The 14,022-nt window shown below is 43.9% G+C and overlaps 1 protein-coding gene across 1 annotated transcript in view; it reads right to left on the bottom strand.

Annotated features, from left to right (window-relative positions):
- EEPD1 (endonuclease/exonuclease/phosphatase family domain containing 1) overlaps positions 1–14,022 on the bottom strand; it is a 61,254-nt gene that overhangs the window by 27,409 nt on the left and 19,823 nt on the right. The window contains exon 2 of the mRNA XM_084306959.1: positions 1,230–1,281. Within this exon, the coding sequence (XP_084163085.1) occupies positions 1,230–1,281 (52 nt within the window). The remainder of the gene's footprint in view (positions 1–1,229; positions 1,282–14,022) is intronic.

Here is a 14,022-nt window from a genome sequence, read left to right as displayed (position 1 = left end):
ATATTCTGTATTCCTGCAATACAATACAGATTAATGATTTACGAATATAAAATTCAGCACGTATTTTCAAGCCTGATTTTGCAAGCAGGCAGGACAAGAATTTTTTTTCTAGCCTACTTTTTTCCTCATTTATTTAACAAATAAAGACAGCCAATTTCTTTGTACTTACATAATTCCATACTGTTGTTTTCCAGAGGGCTAAACAGGCTTTTTAATTTCTTTAAGCTTGGCATTGTATGAAAGTAGATATCAAATATTCAGAGAGCTCAATTTAGAAAGATCATTTTTCTGATGCAGAGCTTTTCTGAAGAGCTTCCTGCAAAGCTACAAACAATGGCAAAAACAGCAATTCCCACCAGGCTGACGTCACTCTCTGGCCAAGCCTTGTTTTAGGAGGCCTTGGGCCAAAGGGAGGTTCATGCCTGACAAAAAGGTGAGAAATTTATAGGGTATGAGATATCAGAGAAGCTGACTACTGCAAACAACTATAATTAACCTATTTTGCAAAAGGAGTGTTTACGAACCTTGTTTTCTTCACATGTAAAAAGTCACTGTATCACAGTATCACCTTCCCAGTCTTCTGTCACTACCTTTTAACAAAATCCAGCTCCTTCTATCAAAATTAAAGTTGCCCAAAGCCAATGAAAAATTCAGTAGGGCTCCTCCTCGCTGTGCTGAGTGAGCACTGGCTGTTTGCAAACCCTGTTATCCCCAAGAGGGCTGATGGATGGCAGGTCCCTCACCTCCCCAAATACCCAAGCATAAAGCAGCTCCCTGGTGCAGACATAAGGAGAGCTCAGATTGACACATCATGCACTCAGCTAGTGTCATTAGGGCTGACATTGAGCACACTGAGCAGCCAGCTGCACTGATCCTTCATCACTAAGTTAAACCACATTTCTTCCAAGACATCTTCTTCCATTCTCTGTGTTCAAACGGGGCTCCTGAGACGCTCTTCCTTCTTCAGACATTCATTCTTGTCAGTTCAAATCATCTACCTCTCCAAGCTGTTAGCAAGGATCAATTTCGGGAAAGCTGATACGGCCGACTAGAGGCATTACTTATTCCATGCAGTCAACTTTGACAAAATGTGGCCCCCCTTACTTCACGTCCTATGCAGCTAGAAAGACGTACCACATGAAATTCCACAGAGTTAAGAAGCCCTGCTAACAGAGGTCTTTATGAGCTCCAGTTAATTATTACTCTTGTATTACACATATTTTAAATACCTTTTCCAGCGCTTCTCTATCAACCAGCTCCTGCACAGCCAAAAGCTTGATACTGCAAGAAAAAAAACACACAAGAGAAAAAAAAGAATGAATCACACCATTGCAAGCATTACAGAAACACAAGTAAGAGCAGAACTGAAGTTCTCTTCTTATTTTCTCACCTCAAAGAAATTTATAGAAGTATAGATAAAAAAAAACACTCAGGATATAATCAACTAAAGAAAGAGAGAAACAGTATTACTTTGCTTTGCTTTAGCTGTTCCAAAGAGATTTTCTGCTTTCTGCTTTACAAGCATATCTGAGTTCACTTTACAGAGAGCCTGCATTAATCATTACATTTTTAATAACCCAAACTAATACTGAAGGATCTTCTGAACGATGAGCACAGGGAAAGAATCTAAACATTGCTATCATTTTTAGTCAGCTCTGTTCTTCAGTATCAACAGGTCTCCATGAGTCTCACAGTAGCCATTCCAGGGAATTTACCGTATTATATATGAGGTACTGTACCTAAGGCAACCCAGCTAAAGAAATTTGAGGGGGATAGGAAGGAAACATGCGTAACTGAAAGCAGGGTGAATAGACAGCAATCAATAATCGTTGTCCTTGTAAAGCCACTTGTTAAGCAAACCCCAATTTCTTCATCTACCGAATCATTCCTCTATAGGCTAAACTCTACTCACTGAATTGCATTCACTTCAGCAAGACTCAGAGTTACCCAAGCAGGATTTTGCCCTGTAAGACAGGTAACTCAGGTAAAATTACTTCTAAATCAAGGTATGTAAAAGAACCTTGTTCCGCTTCTACACTTTCATGATTGGTTTAACGAGTAATCATAAATTATCCACTCTTCTTCAACTTCAGCTACTTGTACGTGTCCCCAGTTACTGCAAAAGCCCAGTCTTTTCTTCCTTTCTAGGCTAAGGAATATCAGGACGAGATTTTATTGCATCCCCACCAAGCTGAAAGGCTCCCAGGATGGGTAGGAGCCTGAAAGCAGGTGAAACTCTAGAGATGTTAAGGCTAATCCCAATGACATTTAACTAAAACATAAGAGCACATCAGGAGGAGGGCCTATTGGACATTCCCCATTCTTTTTCAGTCACTGTAGACTTTTAAATCCATTCCATGCTGAACTCAGCACTTCAGTCTTCTCCATTACAAAAAAACATTTTGTTTCCCACCAACAGAGACCAACAGATGCATGAATTAGGTAATGACCTCCATTACCCAGTCCTAAAACCCGTCGCTTAGTATACTATACTTGTAGTCCTGAAGATAACTTCCTTTACTCAGAGATACACAAACATTTGTGTTGCATCATTTGGCTCTTCCACTGCATTCAAATATTGTTTAAATCACTCTCGTGACTCTAGACAGACCCAGGACAGGACAGTAAAAAGCTCCTATTCAATACTGCGTGTGTAGCTGATGTAGCAGTCTGTCAGAGGATTTACTTTGCCGTGTACTACAAGAACTTTTATCAGCTGTTCCAAACCTCAGAGCAATGTTGCATAATTCTCCAACACCCACCAATGCTCCAGTACATTAATTATGTACCATCCTGTAATGGCAGTCAGCAAAACATAGCTTCAGTCATGTCCTTCTACTGCATTACAGTGCTTTCCATTACAAGTATTCACAGCCTAACACCCTGAACATGCGTGTGCTTTCACTTTAATGTACTTCCAGTTTTCAGATGTCTTCAAAAGCATCATAAAAAGCCTACATCCAATGAATTATGAATAGCCCCAGGCTGCGCATTCCCAGTCTGTAGAGCCTATTATTGCTAAGACAAAGAGCGTTAGAGATGGTTCAGAAAACAAAGGGACAATCAGAAAGGAAAGGTACTCCACTGAAGTACTACCGCCACAGTGGCAAGGGGCGCACGGTCTGTTACAGCATGGAGAACACCCTGTGCTGCACACACACGCCAGCAGGACGGGAAGGGGCTCAGGAAAAGCACAAAGCCAACACAAGGCAAAGTCTGCTGCAAAGACTGCTTCAAGCCCCTATGCACGTAGTGAAAGCTAACATTTTGCCATTCCCTTTCACAAGCTGTTCAACAGTGTCTTTTTAACTATGCAAATTACTTTTGTGTTTTCCTTTTGAAGCCAGCAGTCACATGAGACTTTGAACACTTCATCATCAAAAGGTAGAAAATATCCATTGAGGTTGCTGATGCTTCTACCAATTTACCAATCTATTTTACTAACATTAATTATCTGACACTCAATAGCTGCAGAAGAAAGATGAAGCAGAATGCCAAAATGCAAGCACCGTTTCCATTTGAGATCATCATCTCATTGTACACACCTATCCTCATTGCTATTTACAGTAATAAAGCGCCACAAAAATTCCTTCAGCCAGCATGCTTTTATTTAAAACAAAGTGTACTGAGTTACAGAAAAACGAGTGATAAAGAAGGGAGCATGAATCCTTTTCACTTTACCTCATTATATTTAGAGTGATGCTGTCCTCCTGCCCACAAAACGTTTAGATCCTGCAGAGATACTGGATATACAGGGCCAGAACCAAATCTGAATTAAACACTGTTACACCATTGGCAAGAACAGTTTTCGTGGCCTGTGCGCTTTACTCCTGCTGAGAAAAAGACTTTCCTCTACTGCTCTAAACTTACAGAGATCAATGTTTTCCCCATATTTTCCTAAGGGTCCTCACTGTTTTCCACTCAGGCGTCACCTTCACACAGCCAGCCACAAGACACTTGTTTCCTCAAAACACCGGCACTGATGCTGCCTCTGCCCTGGGTTACAGTTCACGGCCTGGAAAATTGCTCTCGATAGCCAGTTATTTACTGCTCTCTCTTCCAGTGACTCCAAGTAACATTTGTATGTGCTACTTCATGCAATGTCGGCTTAGAAAGGCAGCTTGTTTTAAAGCTGCCACTTTGGGGAAAAACAAGCAAACAAACAAACGAACAGGCTGCTTATTTTGGCTATTTTTTTATCCAACAAGTAGTGAAAGCAGCACACGCCCACATACACTGTGGCTTATGCTTTTGCTGAGGATTTCAGAGTAGAAGGGAAAACGGCTACCTAGCACCTGGGGGACAGCTCTGATACCGCAGAAATGCAACGACAGGTACTGAAGGATGATGCTGAAGGCAGAGCTGTCTGTACAATGCTATGTTTATGTGCTCTGTTTACATACCCTGTTGCTATTTCTTTCACCCTCACCTGCAGTATGTGAACACTAACTCATAAATGAAGCTGTAGAAAAACCTATTTCCTGAAGAAACCTTTTGGCTAGCTGCTCTCACCCACCAGCTTTCAAGTACACCGTTAACAAAGCTGTACTGCAAGTAACTATACTGACATGATGAAAGAGGCCCTGGTTGTATCCAAACCTGTATTAAAAGTACTTACTGACTCAATTACTTTCCACAATCTATTTTAAAAAGCTACTGAGATTAATATCCTTGCACACTCAAGATACTTGAAAGCATGCAGTGATCAGGATGAAGAACTCTCCTACAGCAGTACAAATATGCAAACATGATGTGCTGTCAAGGAAACACGACTTCTTTTTTCTTTTTGGCCGCGGGTGACACACAGCATTTTCTCTCTAAGGGAATTCCTTCAGGTTTCCAGAAGATTAGTCATGGTGCTGAGCGAATGCCTATAGCTACAGACCATTTCTACTCCTCAGGGCAGCATTGCAATCCTTCCCTAAAAGCATGCAACTTCAAAACAAGTAGCACTGGGTTCCTCTCTCTAATCCCATGTACTCCACTGCAGGAATAATTAAAGCAACCCTTAGCACTGCTGCAAACTCGCTGACAGGTTCCTTGCTGGTTGGGGCATTCCCGTTCACCATGAGCCATCATCACAGATTTGCACTGCCCTTCACCTCCCAGTTTGAGCTCTTCACCTCCCACTGCCCCCACGTCCCACTTGCTCTTGGCACGAGCACAGTGACCTGCACCTGCTGAGCCAACCACACTCCGGAGGTGAGGTCCCCATTCAGTGCAGAGCCTGGTGATTTCAGGAAAAAAGGAAAGAGGAGGGAGTGAGGAAGAGCAAGCTGGGTGATCGACTGGTTCTTGAAGTGTTTAACGCATCACAGCATCCTGCAGAAGCAACTAGGTGCTGTGATGGTAAAGCAGCAAGTCACCACCAGGAGAGTGGCACTGCTTGGAGCCTGCACCTGAGCTCCCCGTGCCGCATTACCCTGTAAGCAGTCAGTGCACCGTGAGTCTCCAGGCGTGCCAGCACGGCCAGATGTGTTACTGCTTTGCTCTTCTGTCTCAACAGCCAGCCTCCATAACCAGCTCGGAGCAGCAGAGCTCCCTGGCCAGCCAGCACTGGTTGCCTCCCTCCTGCCTGTGGGTCTATCAGGGCGAGTAATGATCCTCTGCAGTCCTTTCTGCTTTCTGCACCAGCCCACTCACCCAGTTGGGTTTCTCATCTGGCAGCAACGTGAACTGAGAACTGATCTCAATTTGCTTTGCAAGCTTATAAATCTTCACTTGGGGCCCGAGGTTTTCCAAAAACTTCATGCTCCGTATCAGACCATAAGCCTGAATAAAGCTATCATCGAGAAATGCTCTATGACTTCTCTTAGCTCTCTGGCTCCTTCTTCAGCATACAGCTGTACCAAATCCCACTTCATCTAGAATCACAGATATTATTACAAATAGCCTATGCAAAAACCACTTGAGCACAAGCAATTATTTTAAGCATTATTAAATCATTCCCTCCTCCCTCCCATAAAATGTTCCAGTTTGTTCTTAAGATTAGACCCCATAGGTCCACAGAGAAGTTTTATGGATGATTTACATATCCCAGAATCAATCCTTTTTAAGCACCCAGAATAAATGCCTATAATGAAGTGCTTGATAACAGATTCACGTTAGGGTTAATGCAAATGAATAGTCCAAGACCCCCCCCCCCCCAACACATACATCATCAAATCTTTATGCTGAAATGCTTTTGCATACGTACACAAACTGACTTTACTCATAAATCAGTTCAGTGGTAAGAGACGCAGACGAGAGTCAAAAAATAAAAAACAGGGTGAAAAAACACAGCTCTGCTGTGCTCACAGCCCCTGGTACCTGTAGGGAGCTGGCTACTGAAGCACTCCCCATCAGCCACCGACTCGCAGCTGTGGTCCCAGGGCTTGACTTGAGTCCCCAGGTCCCTGCCAAACAGCACACTCCGACTCATCTCCACCAGGCCAGCCTACAGTCCCAGCACTTCTTTCGGTGCTCACCAGATGACAGGGTGAATAAGGAGGAGGGCGGTGGTGCTTATGGGCTGTGGAGGGGGCTACTGCAATTACAAGTTTACTGCAGCGGTCATCTTTTATAGATACACACACGTACACACACCCCTGTATATACATACACACACACATCCATCCATTCAGGGGTACTCTCTCGCAGTCTCGCAGGATGAAAGCAGCTGTTCTTCGATGCCTGGTCACCATTGATTTGCCTGCACAAAGGTTTAAAATCAAAAAGCACATCAAGGCTCCGCAGCTGGGAACACAACCAGGAGTAAATGGAAGGAACAGAGAAGTTGCAATCCATCAGGCAAACTGCCAGCCTAATGCCTGCTGGACAAACGCTGCTCCCCCGACGTTTGCATCCACGGGTCCTGTTATGTTGTGTGAGTGGCTGGAGTATTTGTTACAGAGAGAAAGGAAACCGTAATGGAACTAAAAGGGGGAAAACATGAATTATGGATGCTTAGTACAGAGCATTAAAGGGTGAAACAGCGGCATCTGAGAAGCAGCAACAGACTGGAGAAAAAGTAAGTAGTTTAGTACTGTTTTCCTTTTTTTTTTTTCAGCGATCTCCTGAGTCCCATGGTGCTCTCAATCCTCTCTGGCATGCCGCTCTCTCCTTGCCATTCTCCTTCCTACATCTGCTGTACAACAGATATGGGGCCATCATTTTGTAGGAGTAATGCACTTTATATCAGAGGTCTGACTCAGGCTTAACTGATGCTCTGGTTTCAGCATAGCTATGCTGTTGCAATAGATGACTCGTAAACCCTGATCTGCATGTACTGCCAAAGCACGAGTGCAAAAACAGAAAGTTGCAAGAGCATCCAACTTCTTCCTGGCTCTCTGGAAGGCAGTAAGACATACTTGCACAATGACCCAAACCACAAGCAGCAGCAGAAAGCACAGATGCCCACATGTAACAGAATCACGGACTGCTTGAGGTGGGAAGGGACCTCTGAAGGACGTCAGGTCCAACACCCCTGGCTTAGGCAGGGCCACCTGGAGCACGTTGCCCATGACCATGTCTAGGTGGCTTTTGAAGATGTCCAAAGAGAAGACTCCACAACAGGAGGGGAGCTGACCAAAAATCCTGGGTTCTCTGCAACTTTAAAGGTAACAATGCCCATAGTAATATTGTTCTTTTCTTGTCCATCTACCCAGAAAAGGTATCTTCTGAACTGCGAGACACTGATGCTCAACAAGAATGATAGGCTTCTCTGTTGTAAAGGGGATTAAGAGCAGCAGGGAAACCCTGTTTATCTTCTTCTCCAGATAAAGGATATCAGACATTATTCTTTCCTTGTCCGGAAAAGGGGGAAGGAGACTGGACATCATCAACTCATTTCCACTTGCATAAAATCTCTCTTTCTGAAGGTTCCCTCAAACTTTTAAACCTGAGGAAGTTACAGAAGGAGCATCCTTTTGGGTGCATGCAGCACACGTGCACAGAAGCACTCTACTTGCATTATGTTCACACATTTGCTGTCCTACCTCAACTCAGGGTGTAGAGTACTGAAGACATGAGCCCAGAGCTAACTGCACTTTCCAAAAACTCTTTGTTTGCTAAGTTAGAGGCCATCCTACAGACTTTTCTTCTGCTGGCATCTTATTTTTTCCTATTCTTCCCCAACTCTTTCTCCTCAAGCTGGTGCAATGCCAGGAGAGTGACAGCAGTAATAAAAGTAAGCATTATGGAAGGTTTCCAAAGTCCTTGGAAGAGATGTTGGTTATTAAGGGCTGAGATATACTGCACTTGATTGAACAGTACCAAACCCGATTCCTGAGACGCAAAGGTTAATTAGACAAACGGCTCAAAAGGATCAGTTGGTTCTAACTCATTACTTGTTGATTTTTTTTTTTAATTCTAAAAGAGATTTTAAAGTAGACCAGGCATTTGAAAACAACCCCCAAACTCCCAAAGGCATGAGATCAAACCATGAAAGGCCTGAGACTGCTAGTAACTCAGTGATTATAGAGTAGTGGCCTAGTGAATAAAGAACAAGCAAATCAAATACATATATTAAATTATACTGAACACAGCAATCTTGTCGTCATGTATCTTCTAGCAGCGACCAGGTGCAGACACTGGCAATGCAGATTTACTTCCAAAATCATTCAAAACTCAGGCTGGGCAATCCAGGAGGCTTCTCTGTCACCACTTCCACCTACTCCTTCACGCATTATGCCTGTGCCAAGGACTTGACTACACGATAATTCAGGCAGCATAAGGGGATACTACTGCAAGCCAGAAAAAACAGTCATATTTACTCATGAAAAATACACACATTGTTTCAACCCCTCTGTTTCAACTTGCTTCTGGCGACAGTAAGCCAAAAAAAGTTGCCCGTATTAAGAAAAGGGAGAGGGTGGCTTTTATTTGCATTTGTATTGTGGCAAAATGTATTCTCCCTCTTCCATATTGTATTTCTCACTATTTGTAGCTAAGAATAATAATGTCTCCCTTCAAACTGGTTTGCCTTACATCTAATCGTTTTGATATTACGGAAAATGCTTTGTACAATGTTCACAGTTTTAGGATTATTACTATTTTTAAAACACTTTTCAGAGTAAGTCTGTTTCCTCATAACTCTGCAGGAAGACACAGGCTTACAAAGAGTGTTGTGTTTGTGGCAACATTGATTTCTTGTGAGTCATTAAAACTGGACATGAGCAAGTTATTTAACTTGCACTGAATTATTCAAATCTGTCCAACAAGGGAGGAGACCAGGATTTAAAACAAAAATTAGAAGCTCATAAAATCAGAGGTGACTTAGAGCTTCCAAATATAGGCATTATATTATAGTGTAAGTGGTGTCTGGCATTTGGCTATTTTTCTGGATCTTCTAAATCATTCCCTGTTTGGGTAGGGCCTCTTCGTTCCAGAAACGGCACCTTTTCCAATCTAATCCCACTTTATTGCAGCAGTGGAAAAACAGACCAGTCCGTAATTAAACCGAAGTGTATGCCTTCAAAGCGTGGGTACACGCTTTGTTACACCCTCTCTGGGAGAGGGTGTAACAATATGTTATCATGCTGCCACGAGGAACAAAGCTACCGATAAAATTTGGGGGGCTTGGGGTGCAAAGCAATTAACAGGGACTCTATTTGAAGAATTTACCTTTGTGTCCCTGCAACAACGTATGGTTGGTGGTACATGACCCAGAATCAGCTGGTGGTATCCGAGTGCCTGTAAAGTTTAGTCTGGCTTTACACGAAGAGTATTGAAGCTTCCTGGCTGAATCTGAATATAGAACTTCAAAGTCTTTTGTAATATGCTCTTAACAAAGACACTGGCCCTGAAAAGCTGGCTCCAACTTTTAAGAGGCTGGCAGCGTTCCACAACAATTGTGCGTTTCATATGAACATTTTACTCAGAATACTTTACGCCGAACTAGAATTGGTTAAGCGGTGGAAAGGCTGAACACCGGGGATTAAAACAGGAGAACATACACAAGAGGTGCTCAGAGAAATACTGTGAAGTTGCTGAGAAGAGGCACTGTGATGAAGGGAAAGAAGCACTAGAGAGATCAAGAGCAGCACTTCAGTCGAGTGTATTTTCCTCTACAGCATTTTCCTGACCAGCTTCTGTTGTCTTACAAATTCAAAGACATTTCCGGAGGAGGGATAAAAAGAAGTGTGTCATTACAGCAGGTAGAGAATAAAGCAGAAAATGCCTTAGCAGGCAGACTGTATTTCTTAAGGACTTCCCACTGCATGGCTAAAAGCCCAATGGACTTTACAGCGTGGAGCTCTGGGAGCTCACAACATGACTTTGATGCTACAGTGCCCTGCAAGAGTATGCGGCAGGCCTCCAGCACCCACAAACTCTCCTCAACCCCTGCATTTTTTCCATCACCCTTCCAAAAATCTTCATACTGCACCAGAAGCCATTTTGGCTTCTTCAGTGATATTAAGGAAATGAACAGTAAGGCACAGGAATTAGTGATCATATTCAGGCACGTACATGCCTCAGGATCATCATGGCAGTTTACTAACACCAGCATCCAAAACAGACATTTCAAGCAAGAAGGAAGCACAAATACAAGCGGAAGTATTTCTCGGTCTCGGATAACTCCGTTCCTCCTGTTTCCAGCACTGTCACCAGCCACGGGCCTGACCAGTAAGGCCTCATCCACAGCCTGTATCGGGTACGATTAAGACAAATAACTGTGTATCTACCAGGTCTCCTGACAGAATAACACCCCTGCATTCTTGCCCTGGTGAGAGGCCCTGGTGCAGGCCCAGCCTAACAATGTAAAGTTTCCACTTCAATGGAGCAAAGCGTGTCAGTCAGCACATCTATCTCTGGCACAACAAACATAGATGGTGGCAAGATCGACTGCTAACTACTGGGTTGTTCTTGTTATAGCATCTATACCATATGGCAGAAAAAGGGATGCGATAGACAAGACTTCCTCAAAACTGTCTCTTGGCTAGCCCACTTTCCTTAAAAAAATAGAAAGAAAAAAAAAAAGAACAATTTGTACCCACGCTTTGAAGGCATACAAACAGGCATCATCCTCCTAAAACTGAGGTCAGCTGCACATTCTGAAATGTGAAGTAAAGAAATTGGAAACTGTCAGAAGAAGCAGACAGAGGGAGCAAAGGAAAAAAAAAAAAAAAAAGTTTCCCATTCCAGTAAAGACGGCACTCCTCTGTGTTGCAGGCACCCGAACCTTTCACATCCAGACACGCCACTGAAGACAACTAAATTAGCCAACTCACAACTGGAGTTGGCATTAAATCATCCTGAGTTTTGCTTCCACAGAAGCTACACACGAAGGTCACCAGAAAAGCTAAGGCTGTTGTACTCAGAAAATAACCATCAGATGATGCTGAGGTTACATCTGCAAGAGGCCACAGAAAGCACAAATGAGATAAAAAGAACAACTGCCACAAAAAGGTGAGAAGCTAAAAGCCAAGAATTAATTACAAAAGTATCCTACCAGCTTCATCTACAACATAGTGTGATACTGCAGTGAAGTGGAGACAGGAGCCTCGGGGGCATTGGGAGTGTCATTTATCATGTTTACCCAAATGGCAAACCAGGTGGACTTTCTATCAGTCTGGTTATTTTCCCTCTAACGATGGCTCTGAAGAGCGACAGGGGCTACACGAGGCTCAAGCCTCAGGTTAGCCAAAAGCCACAGCCTCACATAGCCTTTGCTCCAAGTATTGGAGTAACGCAGAAAGGTTTTAACCCCCCAGGGGATGCATCACATATCTGTAACTCTAACCCTGGAGAGAATGTAAACCTTCCCCAGCTCTCAAAGTCAGGGAAATGGCTGACTCGGCACTCTCCCCGACAACTGCTTTCTTCCACGAAGCGTCTGCTCGGTTTGCTGGCAGGATTTTCCAGCAGAGCTACACTAAGCAGAAGGGACAGACCACCCAACACTCAAACAGAAAGCATGCAACAAATGTATAGCAGAGCATGTTACGGCCTATTTCACAGTGTACTACCATTTACTTTTCCCTACTGCCTCCTAGAAAATTCCTGGACACTGTGTGTAGTGCAGAGAATGATCTTCCATCAACCAAATCCTGAATTTCTGTCTCCAGTAGTACCACAACCACAGAAACATTGGTCAGAAGGGACCGTCTGAGGCAACAAGCCCCTCAAAGTCACAACTACCACAAGGAACTGTCCTGAGGTCAGCTGTGGCCTCACTCAGCTGAGTCCTGAGAACCTCCAAAAACGTGAGACACTACAGCCTTGAGAGAACCTCTTCCAGTGTTGCACCAGTTTCTGAGTGAGGAAGCCAGCCGCCCACTTGTACTAAAGCAAGGGGCTATTTCACCCACAGTGCTGGGATCTGGGTTTCCTGTTGAGCTTCATAAGGTTTCTGCTGGCCCAGTCATGTTTCTCCAGGATCTTCTGGATTGAAGGGTTACCATCTGCCGCTGTAGCCACTCCCCTGAATTACGCACTGTTACACAGCATAAAAATGTATTACTCATTATAAAGGACAATTACCCTGCGTAGTAAATACATGGTACAGTAACAGTCTTTATTGACATAGGAATAGCTTTATCTGAATAGACAGATGAGTCAAGTCATGTACTTTTTCCCCCTGACAATGACCTGTGCCAGTCTCTTCAAAAGACACTGAGACACACAGTAAAGAAGCCAAGCAGCTCTTCCACTTACCCCCTGCCCCATCCCCATCTCACGTAATGGGATGCCACCACTCTCCATACAGCCTTCTCATCTGGTGGCTCCCAAGCTTCCTGGTCGGTTTGAAGCTGCTCTCCAGACTGAAGATGCCCTTCATGGAAAATTTCCCACGTGAAACTTTTCACTGGCAAATGCTACAGAGGGGATGTGTCACCCACCAGGAAACCACAGTCACGTCACACCCAAGGAGCAAGGGGGTTGCCTAAGCATTTATTTCAGCTTCTCCTGAGCTCAAGGAATTTTCTGGCATGGGCTTATTAGTGTGCCATACTAAGAATTCCCTTGAAGCAAGCACAGCTGAAAGTTTTTCCCTTATTCTAATATGCACATAGAAAATAGAACAGTTGAGTAATTTTACATTCACTTATCACGGTAATCTTTTTTATTCTAGTATCTCATGACTTTGAGACCAGCATGAACCTCATCAGTGGAAGAATCTCATTAGAATGACCTGAAAAAAAATTACCTGAAAGTAAAATCTAAAGTTGATCTCATGGAGGGTATCACTGAACGTGTTAAGCTGTGGAATATTTATATGTGGAATAACAAGTTTCAAATTAGGAGTGTCATATGGGTACCTAACCAGCTTATGTTGCTAGCAATAATGGGTGCTGTCACACAAGCGAATTAACCATCCTCCAGTTAACAACTGCAAAAAAGGCTGTGTACGATGGGACATGCAGTAACTGCTTTCATGCAGTGAAGGACTGTGCACAGGAGCAAGGCAGCTCATGGTTTTTTCTTGGTCAACAGAGTGGTGGTTCTCCACCACAGCTCAGACAGACTGTCATCAAACCGGGGACCCCATGAGGATAGAACAGCAATGAAACCAGGCCCATGTGTGGTTTTTAGTACAGTTTATGCTAGCTGAAGGGCATCAGTCATGACCTCCCCACTTTTTATAAGACAAATACAACTGCTGTATTTGTCACAGCAATAAAAAAAGCTTAATGCACCGCAGTGTCAGTCTCCAAGCGATCCAATCTGATAAGCTATCTCACCGTGCAAGGAAATAGGTGGTGTGGCCAGGCCTTGACGGAGCACAGCAGAGCCACTTAGCAATACAACACAACCTCCCAGCACTGCCAGCCATCCCATTCCCCACTCTAGGGTCACATCTGCCCTCCTGGAAGAGCCACGTGGCACAGCCCTGCCTCCCCAAAAGGGGCAAGCAGCACGGCCCCCAGCACGTACGGATGGGCGGCCAAGGCTCAGTCTGACTTTCTCTGGCAACTGCAGATAAAATGGGTTAAGCAGTCACCACTCCCAGTCAGTAAGCCACGTTCAGCAGCTGTTTAAGTGAAGCCAATTTACTTCACAGACAGGCAGCTCCCAGATTAACCTGGATCAGCACTGGGC

The sequence above is a fragment of the Netta rufina genome (assembly GCF_964035555.1).
Source record: "Netta rufina genome assembly, chromosome: 2".
NCBI classification, from domain to species: domain Eukaryota; kingdom Metazoa; phylum Chordata; class Aves; order Anseriformes; family Anatidae; genus Netta; species Netta rufina.
This window is presented reverse-complemented; position numbering and strand designations above follow the sequence as displayed.